Below are 15,657 nucleotides of genomic sequence, written 5' to 3'. Positions count from 1 at the left end.
AAGCATTATTCTACATGCTTAGGACAAAAATCCCTTCCTTCATGAAACTTACACTCTAGTAAAGAGATATATGCAATAAACAAATAAGATAATAGAATGACAGATTACAGGTTAAAAATAGAGTAAGGAAAGAGAGTATAGGGGATGCTGGAAGTGGGGGAAGATACATAATAAAGGCCTTGCTGATAAAGGACATTTGAGCAAAAAAATAAGGATGTAAGGGTGTAAACCATAAATAATCTGGGGAAGAGCACTCCATGCAGAGGGCAGAGCAAGTGTAAATGCCTTTATACAAAGGCATGTTTGCAGTATTTGAGAAAAAGCAAATTAGCCATTCTGGCTAGAACAGAGTGATGTTTATACCAGCATTATCTACAGTAGCCAAATTATGGGGAGAGCCCAAATGTTCACCGACAGATGAATGGATAAAGAAGATGTAGCATATATACAATGGAATATTATTACTCAGCCATCCAAAAAAATGAAATCTTGCCATTTGTGATGATGTGTATTTCACTTATTAAGTGAAATAAGTCAATCAGAGAAAGACAGATACCATATGACATCACTCATGTGGAATTTAAGAAACAAATGAACATAGGGGAAGGGGGGAAAAAAAAGAGAGGGAAAGGCACCTGGATGCCTCAGGCAGTTGAGCGACTGACTTCAGCTCAGGTCATGATCTCGCAGTTCGTGGGTTCAAGCCCCACGTTGGGCTCTGTGCTGACAGCTGGGAGCCTGGAGCCTGCTTCAGATTCTGTGTCTCCCTCTCTCTCTGCTCCTCCCCTGCTCATGCTCTGTCTCTCAAAAATAAATAAACATTAAAAAAATTTTTAAGAACAAAAGAGAGGAAAGCAAACCATAAGAGACTCTTTACTAGAGAGAAGAAACTGAGGATTGAAGGAGGAGAAGTGGGTGGGGGATGGGCTAAATGCGTGACGGGTATTAAGGAGGGAACTTGTGATGACCGCTGGGTGTTATATATAAATGATGAATCACTAAATTCTACTCCTGAAACCAATATTACACTATATGTTAACTAACTAGAACTTAAATAAAAATTGGGGGGTTGGGGAATTAAAGGATGAGGGCATCCCAAAGGATTTTACCTATCCAGGTTACCAGACTTAAGGTAGGAAATAATATTTCCTTCATGCTGACATACTCTGATGATTTCTAGATGATAAGGAGTGAGAAAAGCCAAAGATGAGGGAGCTATGGTGACGTACAATTTCTGCACCCCAAAGGGGAGGGACATCTTGCCTTTCCCCAGTCATTCACTGAACATCTCCCAGGACTCTGTCATAGAACATTTCAGCTTCTGACCTCAAGGTGCTTCCACTCACTGAAAGCAAAACAGCCAGGGAGAGAAACGAAGGAATCTGCCTGTAAAAAAAAAATTGGCCTAATGGGGCAGTATCTGTAGCAGGAAGGTAGCTACATTTTTTTCCTGAAAAGTACAATTCCCATTAATCTGGTAAATGACAGAACTGAAGAGATACTCTCCTTCAGGCTCATATATCTTTAACTGTACAATATGAACTAGACTTTACCCTAAGATTTAGGTTTTTAGGGGTGCCTGGGTGACTCAGTTGGTTAAGTGTTCGACTCTTGATTTCAGCTCAGGTCATGATCTCACATTTCATGAGATCAAGCCCCATGTTGGGCTCTGCACTGGCAGCTTGGAGCCTGCTTGAGATTCCTCTCTCTCTTTCTCTTCCCCTCCCTACTCTCTCTCTTGCTCTCTCTCTCTCTCAAAGTAAATAAATGAAAATTAAAAAATAAATAAATTGGACCACATAAAAGTCTAAAACTACTGTGCATCAAAGAACACAATGAGGAGAGTGAAAAGGCAACCTACAGAATGGAAGACAATATTTGAAAATATTTTATGTAATAAGTGGTTAATATCCAGAATATATAAAGAACTACTACAACTCAACAACAGAAAAAAAAAAATTAAAAAGTAGGCAAGAGAATTGAATAGACAATTTTCCACAGAGGATATACAAATAACAATCAAGCATATGAAAAGATGCTCAACATTACTAATCATTAGGGAAATATAAATTGAAACCACAATAAGATATGTGACCTCATACCCATCAGGGTGCCTATTATAAAAAAAAAAAAGAAAAGAAAAGAATGTGGATAAATTGGAACTCTTGTGCACTTTTGGTGGGAATGTAAAAAAAAAATGGCCACTATGGAAAACAATTTTTCTTTTAAAAATTAAAAATAGAATTATCTTGTGATTCAACAACTCCACTTCTGGATATAAAGTCAAAAGATTGAAAGCAAGTTCTCAAAGAACTATTTGTACACCAGTGTGTCATAGCAACATTATTCACAGTAACCAAAAGGTGGAAGAAACCCAAGTGTCCAATGACAGATAATGGATAAATAAAATGCGGTACATATAGTGGATTATTATTCAGGATTAAAAAAGAAGAAAATTCAGGGGCACCTGGGTGATTCAATCAGTTGAGCGTCCAACTCTTGGTTTCAGCTCAGGTCATGATCTCACAGTTCACAGTTTCGAGCCCCACATCGGGCTCTGTGCTGACAGCTCAGAGCCTGGTTGGGATTCTCTCTCTCTCCCTCTCTCTGCCCCTCCTGACTTGTTTTCTCTCTGTCTCTCTCAAAACAAATAAACTTAAAAAAGAATAAGGGGCCGCCTGGGTGGCTCAGTCGGTTAAGCGTCCGACTTCGGCTCAGGTCATGATCTCACGGTTCGTGGGTTCGAGCCCCACGTTGGGCTCTGTGCTGATAGCTAGCTCAGAGCCTGGAGCCTGTTTCAGATTCTGTGTCTCCCTCTCTCTCTGACCCTCCCCTGTTCATGCTGTCTCAATCTCTCTTTCTCCCTCAGAAATAAATAAAACATAAAAAAATTTTAAATAATATTTAAAATAATAATATATTTCTCAACAATCCCATCCAATAACAATGCCATTATTCCCATTTTTTAAAGTTGTTTTTTTATTTTTGGGAGAAAGCACACGCACAGACAAGAGAGGGGCAGAGAGAAAAGGAGAGAGAGAATCCCAAGCAGCATCCACACTGTTAGCACAGAGCCTGTCACAGGGCTCTATCTCCCAAATAATGGGATCATGACCTGAGCTGAGATCAAGAGTCAGACATTCAACAAACTGAGCCACCCCAGCGCCCCCATTATTCCCATTTTAACGTTGATAGGCCCATAACATGGTAGGCCCTTATTAAATATTTGTTTAATTCATTTGTAAATTAAACCACCTCTTTCTTTCCCTTTGTATCCCAGACCAGAATGGGATGCAATGTACCCAAGTTCCGAAAGACTAGGGAAATGTCAAATTATGCTCATAATAAACAAACTCTGGGAGCAGGAATAGGAAGCCTCTAGAACTACAGCTCCTGAATGAGGCCTGAAACGATTTGGGGGTTTGAGCTAAACCTTGGGTGCCAAAGGTATCTGTGGTTAGCCATGATGAAGACTAAAGATATGCCTAATTTGTGTTAGATGATTTACAGTGCCATGAGGCAGGTCAGATCTTGAATATTAAAGTTTCTAAAACAATCATGATCCTTTTTTAATTGCTCTTTTTAAATCACTCTTTCCAATAATACCACATTCTATACACCTATGAGAGTTTAGGGTATTTTTTTGGCCTTTCTAGGCTGAAACAATTAATGAAATGGTTCTTAATCACCACTCAATCAAGGCAGTTCAGTAAAATTTTTCATTCAAACAACTTGCAACTCACTAATGTTTAACATGGAAATACATTAATAGCAAATTAAAAGCGAAACGAAACAAAAAAAACCTTCCCCTTCTCCGAAATCCTGACAGTGTCAAAATGTTCCCATTCTGTAATTCACATCCACAATACGCCAAGGATACTAAATGAACCACATTGAAAACCCCTTGCTTTAAAGTCGGAAGGATCTTGGAGGTCCTTGTCACCTGGGCTTGAGGCTGAGAAGTGAATGAGGTCACAGTTGTATGACGGAACAAACCCTTTATTGGATTCTTGATCTGACTGAGGCCCAGAAGTGGTAGGTAGCACAGCTTAATAGTAGGTAAATATCTGGATTGTGTAGGAATTTTATGCTGTGTCCTTTTTTTTTTCAATCTATCATCTCTAAGAGAGATTGAAGGTAGTTTTTTAAAGTAATGATTATTTTGCACCATGAGGATGATTTCACAGCACCTTTCAAGTGCCTAAATCGTTGATCCTCTCCGGAGTTCCCAGTTCTGTGGTAGGTTTCCAGACTGTGAACACATGTAATTGAATTGTTTAGAAACAACTGGCTTTCCAGGTTCTGAGGTGAAGAGCTGGGAAGATGGATCAAACTATAACTAAACATACAAAGGCTTTTTCTTTGTGGGTTCATAGTATTTGATTGTCTATTATTTCTAAATCAGCAACCCAGTGTTCTTGTCAGTGAACCACCTAATACACTTTGAAAAACTAATTTGAGAGGGGAAAGCAGCACTAAAAGGGGAAAGCCCTACCAACCAGCTTCGGGTCCAGAGGCCCTGATGTCCAAACTCTGCAGAAGTGGAAAGCCAGGACTAGGGAGGCTCTAATGGTTAAAAGTCCACTCAGGAGAGTCTAGGGTGGAGAAACAGCACTGTATCCTACCTCCACTCCTACTTTTAAGGAAGACCAGTGGATTCGTAAGAACTGACGAGGCAGGGAGGGACCTCCCAGAAGGAAATCCTGGGAAAATCTACTTACTACCACTAAAGTATCCAAGATATAAACAAGTAGGTAAATATTTCAGAAATGCTGTAGCATTTTATCCTCTGTCAGTTATGACGTGAATATTCTACTGATTTCAAAAATAAATTTGTCTCGGGGCGCCTGGGTGGCTCAGCTGGTTAAGCGTCCGACTTCGGCTCAGGTCATGATCTCATGATTGGTAGGTTCGAGCCCCGCGACAGACAGGCTCTGTACTGACAGCTAGCTCAGAGCCTGGAGCCTGTTTCAGATTCTGTGTCTCCCTCTCTCTCTGACCCTCCCCTGTTCATGCTCTCTCTCTCTCTCTCTCTCTCAGAAATAAATAAAATATTTTTAAAAATTAAAATAGTTTTTAAAAAATAAATAAATAAATTTGTCTTTAAATAACTCTTTCCACATCTTTCTAGGATGTTTTATCTATGTCACATGGTACCACTTATTTTTACTCCTCGAAGGGGGATGGACAATGATAAGAAACTTTGCTTAGAGATATCTGGACAGTGAAGGGGCTCTTCTACATGGCCTTCCAACTTTGCACACACATCTAACTTGAATTTGCACATATTAAGATTCCTCAAGGCCCTGGACTTCAAACTCTAGGTTTTAAGCTAGGGAAGTTGCAAAAGAAACTAGAGGAATTAACCTGTGATTTGATCCTGTTCATATCTTCTGAATTCCAGACAGAGTTATTGGCCCTATGGCAGTTCCTGATATTAAATCAACTGGGCTGAATCCTCTGAAAAAGGTACCCAGCTCCCATGGCAAGAGGTAAGTAATGAATGTATTCAGGTGATAAATAGATTAAGATCAAGGATTGTTAAGGTGCCTTGCCATTTGCAACAATGTGGATGGAACTAGAGTGTATTATGTTAAGTAAAATAAGTCAGAGAAAGACATATATATATGATTTCACTCATATGTGGAATTTAAGAAACAAAGCAGATGAACATAGATAGGGGAAGGGAGGGGAAAAGAAGATAAAAACAGAGAGGGGGCACCTAGGTGATCCAGTCGTTTAAGCATCTGATTCTTGATTTCGGCTCAGGTCATGATCTTACAATTTGTGAGTTTGAGCCCAACAGTTGGCTCTGTACTGACAGCATGGAGCCTGCTTGGAATTCTCTCTCTCCCCCTCTCTTGCCCCTCCCCTACTTGCTCTCTTTCTATCTCAAAATAAATAAATAAACATTAAAAATTTTTGAAAAAACAGAGAAGGAGGCAAACCATAAGAGACACTCAAATACAGAGAACAAACTGAGGGTTGCTGGAGATGAGGTAGGCGGCGGGGAGCTAAATGGCTGATGGGTATTAAGCAGGGCACTTACTGGGATGAGCACTGGGTGTTATATGTAAGTGATGAATCACTGGGTTCTACTCCTGAAACCAATACTATACTGTATGTTAAATAACTTGAGTTTAAATAAATTTAAAAATAAAATATATGGAAAAAAAGAATTATTAAGCTGATAAATATATTAATACTCATAAAGGCTATGAGGAAACAAATGAGAATGTTCTTCAAGTGCCCTGTGATAAATTTAGTTATAAAACAAAGCATATGAATTGAAGATAGAGATTTTTTATGAAAAGAAAAAATATATATCCTTTTGATCGGAGAAACAGAAAGTTGTTCTTTCTGTTCCTCCATATGAGAGACAATTTTTGTGTAAGGAGACAGAATATCCTAGAGTGTTTAAGAAGTTGTCAGTAGAACAGTAAAATATTTTGAGTGCAGTTGAAAGAAAAATAACATTAGAAGATCACAAAGAAGACCTAATTCCCTAAGCAAGTCAGTATAGAGAAGGTCTGTAGCTTAAATATGATGGGTAAAATGAAATCTAGTAAATTGGCCATGACTCACCTTGAGCTAAAATTGGGAAGGGAGATTTGCCTGTGATATTAACAAGAGCTTTTTTCTGTTTGATAACTACAACTTCCAATAAACAGTAGCCATGAATGACTAAAAGTAAGAGCCTAATCTATATTTTACTAGAGCACAAGAAGAAAAGCCTTTTCTCCCTCACAACCATCCATTTCCTGTGCCACTTGGAGAGTATTTCTCCTAGCATCCGCTGCTGCAGGAAGAGATTCCTGACATTTTTCAAGGGACCTTTTTTTTTTTTACCTTCCAGCTGCCAAATCCCTTGATCTCATTGTTCCCTCACCCTGCATTACAAGCTGTCTCTTGAACTAGTGACGTTCTTGTCACTGAAAGGAGTCACACAAAGGCTAGACAATACCACACGTAGAGGGAATTCCTACATGAGATGAGAGGCTAGCCCAGGCACTTACCAAATCTAAGGTTCTTCAAAGCTTTGAAACATTATAAAATAAAAAGACTATTTCCCATGTGGTCTGAAATTCTGCTGAGAGGATCCTTTTTTTAACGTCACTAATAAAGACATCATGTTACCTGGCTTTTTACTTTTCTCTTGCTTCTTGAGAATTTCATATTTCTCCATCTACTGCATCATTTATGTCATGCAAAAGTAATTTGTTTATATTTAGAAATACAACAAATATAAAATAACCTATCTGAGTAAAGGCAAACTGGAGTTTCTAGAGATTCAAAGAAGTGAAAGAACAGAACTACCAGAAGAAGAAATCAGTGTTGGTAAAAGCAAAGAAAATAAACTAATAGGTAAAATTCCATGTTGTAAAAGTTGGGAATGGGTGTGTTTTGAGACCTTATTACCTCCTTTATTCCTAGGTCCCTTTTTGAACATGAGTTGAACATACTAGATACTGTCGAGGAGACTAAATCCATTAATGATAACTTTTAAAATTACCATGTGTAGTATTCCAGTTTCATTTTAATCGCCTCTTGTAAAAATATAAAAACTAGGAGATTCCATTAAAACTTTTAGGGGAGCCTAGGTGGCTCAGTTGGTTAAGCATCCGACTTCAGCTCAGGTCATGATCTCATGGTTTGTGAGTTCAAACCCTGTGTAAGGCTCTGTGCTGACAGCTCAGAGCCAAGAGTCGGCTTCAGATTCTGTGTCTCCCTCTCTCTCTGCCCCTCCCCTGCTCGCACTCTGTCTCCTCTCTCTCAGGAAAGGAACAAACGTTAAAATGTTTTCATTAAAAAATAATAAAAAATAAAACATTTAGTTTAGTATCAAAGCTAAATGTATTTTAAAATTAACATATAAAATTATTATTACTTAAATCTACTTTAAATTACTATCTTGTAAGCAAAACCACTTATTCATAATATACTTTTATGTTCCTAAACTAATAACCTCCTGCAGATCTATACAAAATGTCCCCAAAGTATTCATATGTTTTTCTCTTTTTCCAGATTTTATTTATCTGAGAAAATGAAAAGTCACCCAGGGTTCCAAACTTTCCAGAAGTGCTCTCTCTCAGTAGATAGATAAATACATAGATATGGTTGATATACATATAGACTATATATAGATATAGGTATAGATGTAGATGTAGATAGATCTACCCCTCTCATGTGCTGGTAAAAATACAACTTGGCAATTAAAGTCATAAAATAATTATAGATACTAAGTTTTCAGTATAAGGTTATTCACGATAAAATTATGTATACGAGTTAAGGTGCACCTGGGTGGTTCATTCGGTAAAGTGTCCAACTTCCAATTCTGTGTCCCTCCCTTGCTCTGCCGCTCCCCCGCTCATGTTCTCTCTCTCTCTCTCTCTCTCTCTCTCTCTCTCAAGAATAAATAAAACATTTAAAAATATTTTTTTAATTTTAAAGATTATTTATACCAGTTAAAAAATGTTTCAATGTTTATTTCTTTTGAGAGAGCGAGAGTGTGTGCACAATGAGCAGGGGAGGAGCAGAGAGAGAGCAAATTCCAAGCAGGCTCCACACTGTCAGCACAGAGCCCCATGTGGGGCTCAAACTAACAAACCATGAGATATGCCCTGAGCCTTCAAATCCAGAGTCAGATGCTTAATGAACTGAGCCACTCGGGCACCCCTATACCTGTTAAAAATTTGAAACAACTTACATTTTACCAATAGGAATAATGTAGAGCTTATATCTTTGAGCTTTGGAGTCAGATAAACCTGAGTCTGAATCCCAGGACTTCTACCTATTATCTGTGTACTTTGGGACAAGTTATTTAATCCTGCTGAGCCTCAGTTTTCTCTTTTGTAAAATGGGGAAAATCAAGAGTTGTTTTTAAGGATGTAAGGGCGATGGGCATGTGTAGGGCAGAGCAAGACCTCATGGCCAGCATTTTATCACTCCATATCCTGTAGTAAGTGACAGTAACAGGTTCCTTAGGTGGTAAGACTCTGGATATACTGTGACCCATAGTCATTCCAGTCAGCAAAAAACTGATGAATGGAACTAACATTTGCTGGTTTCACATATGTATTAAATCTCCTCATGTCTTTCCAGGGATAAAGATTTACCAGGACCTCTCCCACGCCAATTACAGCACAAAGAAAGGAAGCTGACTGCTTCACAAATACAAGGTAATGAGAATCATTCCCAAATGAAAGCCCCTTGGCATATCTGATCATCTTCTTCTCTGAGATCTACAATTTTAAGGGTTGACTGTTGTCCTCTGCTGTTTGAGACCAGAAGTTCTAATCCAGTGTCTAATTTGTGGGAAGAAAAGATGATTACTTTCAATCAGACATCTTCCTAGAGCTTGGACCATCCTGGACAAATATTTTTATTCAAATAATGTGTGGGTATGCAAAAGAACAAACGCAAAGTCAAATAAAAATGAAGTAATGGGGCAATATATATACAACTGAAGCCCCAGGATTTCTCACAGGAAAAAAAAAATCATAATGATAAAATCAGCTAAACTTCCTTCAGTTTATCAGCCCAAATAGCAACTATTTATTTAAAGGCCACAATGTACTAAGCCTGGGAAATATAACAAGTAACAAGTCAGACATGGTCATTGCCCTGATAAGAAGTCTTTCAGGAAAGTCAGACCATTAAACCGTGAATTTTTGATTAAAATGATTTAAATCACAATATGACACAAGTTATGGTAGGGGAAGTGCAAAGTATTATGGAAGCATAAAAGACAGTCTCCTGACTTGGTCTTGGGAGGACAGAAGAAGGTTGTCAGAGAAGGTTGGATAATGAGCATGAGTCAGACAGCACAAGGGAAGCACTCTGGGCAGAAAGACTGGAATCCGCAAAGGCATGACTCACTAGAAAAAAAGAAAAGAAAACAAAAGAGAAAGGCAAGCATGACTCTGTTTGGGTTCTGGGAAGGTTAACGCTTCACCCTCCAAGTTTGGGACCAGTTGAAAAAACAGGAACCAAAGAATCGCCTTTATTGCTGGAAAAGCTGGTTTGAAAAACAAAAGATGGAATTGCATTTTTCATTATAAAACTGAGCTAAATGCCTTAATAATAACAGTTTATTGGGGGCTCCTGGTGGCTCAGTCAGTTAAGTGTCTGACTTCAACTCAGGTCATGATCCCAAGGCTCGTGAGTTTGAGCCCTGTGTCAGGCTCTGTGCTGACAGCTCAGAGTCTGGAGCCTGCTTCAGATTCTGTGTCTGTCTCTCTCTGCCTCTTCCCTGCTCATGCGCTCGCTCGCTCTCTCTCTCTCTCTCTCTCTCTGTCTCTCAAAAATAAATAAATGTTGGGTTGCCTGGGTGGCTCAGGTCATGATCTCATAGTTCGTGGGTTCGAGCCCCGCATCGGGCTCTGTGCTGACAGCTAGCTCAGAGCCTGGAGCCTGTTTCAGATTCTGTATCTCCCTCTCTCTCTCTGACCCTTCCCTGCTCATGCTGTGTGTGTGTCTGTCTCTTTCTCTCTCAGAAATAAATAAAACATTAAAAAAATTTTAAATAAATGAACGTGAAAAAAAAGAAGGCATGCTTATTTGTTGAAAGGCTGCATGAATCAGGGTAATACCTACTAAACGCTAGAAATATTAGAAGAAATTAGAAATTTCATATCACATAACACTTGACTGTGATATGAAATAAGTTTTATTCTAGTGCCATTTGGGATATACTTTGTTCTGGGTTTATTTCTTCATTCACTGATTTTAGAAAATACATGTTTACTTTTGGTTCCAGGTAATGCCTTGAGTATGTCTTTGGAAAAAACCTTAACTCTATTCAAAACATTCACATGCATATAATTGGGGCACATTTGGGTGCAGTAGTTTTCTGTTGCTGCCATAACAAATTGCCACAAACTCAGCAGCTTAAAACAACCCAGATGTATCATCTCACAGCTCTGTGGGTCAGAAGTCCAGATGGGCTCAGTTAGTTCCTCTTCTCTGGGCCTTTCAAGGCCAAAATGAAGGAGATGGCCAGCCCAGCTTCTTACCAAGAGGCTCTAAAGGAAAATCTACTTCCAAGCGTATTAGGCTCTTGGTGGAATCTACTTCCTTGCAGTTCTCCGGGCTGACTTCTAGGAGTCTCTCTCAGCCCCATATGACCATCTGCATTCCACATCACATCGCCCCATCCATCTTCAAACTAAGTCCTCGTTTTTTGAATCTCTCTGATCTCTCCTTTTGCCACATCTTTCGTGCTTCTGGCTGCCTAGGGGACCCTGTAATTATATTGGACACACTCAGATAATCAACGATAATTTATCTTAATTATAACTGCAAAGTCCTTTTTATTGTGTAAGTAATACATTCAGAGATTCCAGGAATTAGGGCATGGACATCTTTCAAAGGCCACTTTGCCTACATATTTGGTTTTCTACCAAGTACTTGATTCCAGTTTAAATCTCATCAAAGGACGCTGTCCTTTATATGAAATGTCTATTAGGTACTCATTTTTCTCTCAAGAATTTTTTAGAACATGATCTCCAATCAACTATATAGTCTGTCCTAGTTCACTAGAATATGTACTCATTCTTTTTTAATATATTTTTTAATGTTTATTTTTTTATAGTTTATTGTCAAGTTGGTTTCCATAGAACACCTAGTGCTCATCCCCACAAGTGCCCTCCTCCATGCCCATCAGCCATTTCCCCCCTCCCCCACCCTGATCAACCATCAGTTTGTTCTCAGTATTTAAGAGTCTCTTATGACTTGCCTCCCTCCCTCTCTGTAACTATTTTTTTCTCCTTCCCCACCCCCATGGTCCTCGTTAAGTTTCTCCTGTTCCACATATAAGTGAAAACACATGGTATCTATCCTTCTCTGCCTGACTTATTTCACTTAGCATAACACCCTCAAGGTCCATCCATGTTGCTACACATAAACAGATTTCATTCTTTCTCATTGCCATGTAGTATTCCATTGTATATATAAACCACATCTTCTTGATCCATTTGTCAGTTAATGGACATTTAGGCTGTTCCCGTGATTTAGCTATTGTTGAGAGTGCTGCTATGAACATTGGGGTACACATGCCCCTATGCATCAGCACACCTGTATCCCTTGGGTAAATTCCTAGCAGTGTTATGCTGGGCCATAGGGGAGTTCTATTGTTAATTTTTTGAGGAACCTCCACACTGTTTTCCAGAGGGGCTGCACCAGTTTACATTCCCACCAACAGTGTAGGAGGGTGCCCATTTTCTCCACATCCTCTCCAGCATTTAGAGTCTCCTGATTTGTTCATTTTAGCCACTCTGACTGGCGTGAGATGGTATCTCCGTGTTGTTTTGATTTGTATTTCCCTGATGAGGAGGGACGATGAGTACCGTTTCATGTGTCTGTTGGCCATCTGGATGTCCTCTTTGGAGAAGTGTCTGTTCATGTCTTTTGTGCATTTCTTCACTGGATTGTTTGTTTTTTGGATGTGGAGTTTGGTGAGTTCCTTATAGATTTTGGATACTAGCTCTTTATCCAGTATGTCATTTGCAACCATTCCTTCAGTTGCCTATTAGTTTAACTGATTGTTTACTTTGCTGTACAGAAACTTTTTATCTTGATAAGGTCCCAATAGTTCATTTTTGCTCTTGATTGCCTTGCCTTTCAAGATGTGTCAAGTAAGAAATTGCTGCGGCTGAGGTCAATAAGGTTGTTTCCTGCTTTCTCTTCTAGGGTTTTGATGGTTTCCTGTCTCACATTCAGGTCCTTTATCCAATTTGAATTCATTTTGGTGTATGGTGTGAGAAAATGATCTAGTTTCATTCTTCTGCATGTTGCTGTCCATTTCTCCCAACACCATCTGTTAAAGAGGCTGCCTTTTGAGAAGGACAAATATCATATGTTTGCACATATAGGAGGATTAGGAGGAACTTAACTGAGGAACAAGGGGGAGAAGAAGGGGGGAAATGGTGGGGTATAGGTAGAGAGGCAAACCATGAGAGACTCTTGAATGCTGACAAAAACTGAGGACTGATGGATGTGGGGGGGGGGAGGGGGGATGGGCATGGAGGAGGGCACTTGTGGGGATGAGCACTGGGTGTTATGTGGAAACCAATTTGACAATAAACTATTTGTAAAAAAAAAAAAAAAGAGAATGCCCTTTTTCCATTGGATACTCTTTCCCGTGTTGTCAAAGATTAATGGGCCATACATCTGTGGGTCCAATTCTGGGTTCTCTATTCTTCTCTATTCTATTCCATTGGTCTATGTGTCTGTTTTTTTGCCAATACCATACTGTCTTGATGATGACAGCTTTGTAGTAGAGGCTAAAGTCTGAGATGGTGATGCCTCCCGTTTTGGTTTTATTCTTTAGTTTATTACTTTGGCTATTTGGGGTCTTTTGTGGTTCCATACAAATTTTAGGATTGTTTGTTCTAGCTTTGAGAAGAATGCTGGTGCAATTTTGATGGGAATTGCATTGAATGTGTAGATTGCTTTGGGTAGTAATGACATTTTAACAAGATTTATTCTTCCGATCCATGAGCATGGAATGTTTTTCCATTTCTTTGTGTCTTCTTCAATGTCCTTCAAAAGTTGTGTATAGTTTTCATCATACAGATCTTTTATATCTTTGGTTCGGTCTATTCCTAGGTATTTTATGGTTTTTTGTGCAATTGTGAATGGGATCAGTTTCTTGTTTTTTCTTTCTGTTACTTCATTATTGGTGTGTAAAAATGCAACCAATTTCTGTACGTTGGTTTTGTATCCCGTGACTTTGCTCAATTCTTGGACAGTTCTAGTAGACTTCTGGTGGAGTCTGTCAGGTTTTCTATGTAGAGTATCATGTCATCTGCAAAAAGTGAAAGTTTGACTTTATCTTTGCCAGTTATAATACCTTTTATTTCCTTTTATTGTCCGATTGCTGATGCTAGAACTTCCAGCACTATGTTAAACGACAGTGGTGAGAGTGGACATCTCTGTCGTGTTCCTGATCTCAAAGGGAAAGCTCTCAATTTTTCCCCATTGAGGTTGATATTAGCTGTGGGCTTTTCATAAATGGCTTTTATTAATGTTTACGTAAGTTCCTTCTATCCCGACTTTCTGGAGGGTCTTTATTAAGAAGCGATGTTGTATCTTGTCAAATGCTTTTTCTGCATCTATCAACAGGATCATATGGTTTTTATCTTTTCTTTTGTTAACGTGATATATCACATTGATTGATTTGTGAATATTGAACCAGCCTTGTAACCCAGGAATGAATTCCACTTGATCTTGGTGGATAATTCTTTTTATATGCTATTGAATTCGATTTGCTAGTATCTTGTTGAGAATTTTTGCATCTGTGTTCATCAAGGATATTGGCCTGTAGTTCTCTTTTTTTGCTGGGTCTCTGTCTGGTTTGGGAATCAAAGTGATGCTTTGCAGAATGAGTCCAGAAGTTTTCCTTCCATTTCTATTTTTTGGAATAGCTTGAGAAGAATGTGTATTAACTCTGATTTAAATGTCTGTTAGAATTCCTCAGGGAAGCTATCTGGCCCAGGGCTTTTATTTATTGGACGATTTTTGATAACTGATTCAATTTCTTCACTAGTTGTGGATCTGTTCAGATTTTCTATCTCTTCCCGTTTGAATTTTGGAAGTGTGTGCGCATTTAGGAATTTGTCCATTTCTTCCAGGTTGTCTAGTTTGTTGGCATATAATTTTTCATAGTATTCCCTGATAATTGCTTGTATTTCTGAGGGATTGGTTGTAATAACTCCATTTTCATTCGTGGTGATGTCTATTTGGGTGCTCTCTCTTTTCTTTTTGAGAAGCCTGGCTAGAGGTTTATCAATTTTGTTTATTTTTCAAAAAAACCAACTCTTGGTATCATTGATCTGTTCAACTTTTTTTTTTTTTTTTGGATTCTGTATTGTTTATTTCTGCCCCAATCTTTATTATTTCTCTTCTTTTGCTGGATTTGAGGTGTTCTTGCTGCTCTGCTACTAGCTTTCTTTAGGTGCACTGTTAGATTTTGTATTTGTGCTTTTTCTAGATTCTTGAAATAGGCCTGGATTGCAACGTATTTTCCTCTTAGGACTGCCTTTGCTGCATTCCAAAGAGTTTGGATTGTTGTATTTTCATTTTCATTTGTTTTCATATATTTTTTAATTTCTTCTCCAATTGCCTGGTTGGCCCATTCAGTCTTTAGTAGGGTGTTCTTTAACCTCCATGTTTTTGGAGGTTTTCCAGACTTCTTCCTTTGATTGATTTCAAGTTTCATAGCATTGTGATCTGAAAGTGTACATGGTATGATCTCAATTCTTTTATATTTATTGAGGGCTGCTTCATGAGCCAGTACATGATCTGTCTTGGAGAATGTACCATGTGCACTTGAGAAGAAAGTGAATTCCAAAGCTTCAGGATGTAGAGTTCTAAACATATCTGTCAAGTTCATCTGGTCCAATGTGTTGTTCAGGTGCTTTGTTTCTTTAGTGATTTTCTGTCTAGTTAATCTATCCCTTGCTGTAAGTGGAGTATTAAAGTCCCCTGCAATTAGCACATTCTTATCAATAAGATTGCTTATGTTTTTGATTAATTGTTTTATGTATTTGGGTGCTCCTGAATTTGGTGCACTTATAATTGTTAACGCCTCCTGATGGATAGATCCAGTAAGTATTATATAATGCCCTTCTTCATCTCTTGTTACTGCCTTAACTT

The 15,657-nt window shown here is 38.6% G+C and overlaps 1 protein-coding gene across 4 annotated transcripts in view; it reads left to right on the top strand.

Moving 5' to 3' along the window:
• Positions 1 to 15,657, top strand: part of EFCAB3 (EF-hand calcium binding domain 3) — a 122,509-nt gene that overhangs the window by 84,509 nt on the left and 22,343 nt on the right. For 2 of the 4 annotated variants that reach the window (XM_039250638.1, XM_039250639.1), the window contains 2 exons: positions 5,405 to 5,492; positions 9,103 to 9,179. In XM_039250638.1, coding sequence (XP_039106569.1) covers positions 5,405 to 5,492; positions 9,103 to 9,179 — 165 coding nt within the window. Of the gene's footprint in view, positions 1 to 4,151; positions 4,240 to 4,722; positions 4,751 to 5,404; positions 5,493 to 9,102; positions 9,180 to 15,657 lie in introns of those variants that run through there. The other 2 variants (XM_039250640.1, XM_039250641.1) reach the window with 2 other exon arrangements.

The sequence above is a fragment of the Hyaena hyaena genome, unplaced genomic scaffold (assembly GCF_003009895.1).
Source record: "Hyaena hyaena isolate Hyena2069 unplaced genomic scaffold, ASM300989v1 scaffold_378, whole genome shotgun sequence".
Classification (NCBI taxonomy): Eukaryota; Metazoa; Chordata; class Mammalia; order Carnivora; family Hyaenidae; genus Hyaena; species Hyaena hyaena.
This window is presented reverse-complemented; position numbering and strand designations above follow the sequence as displayed.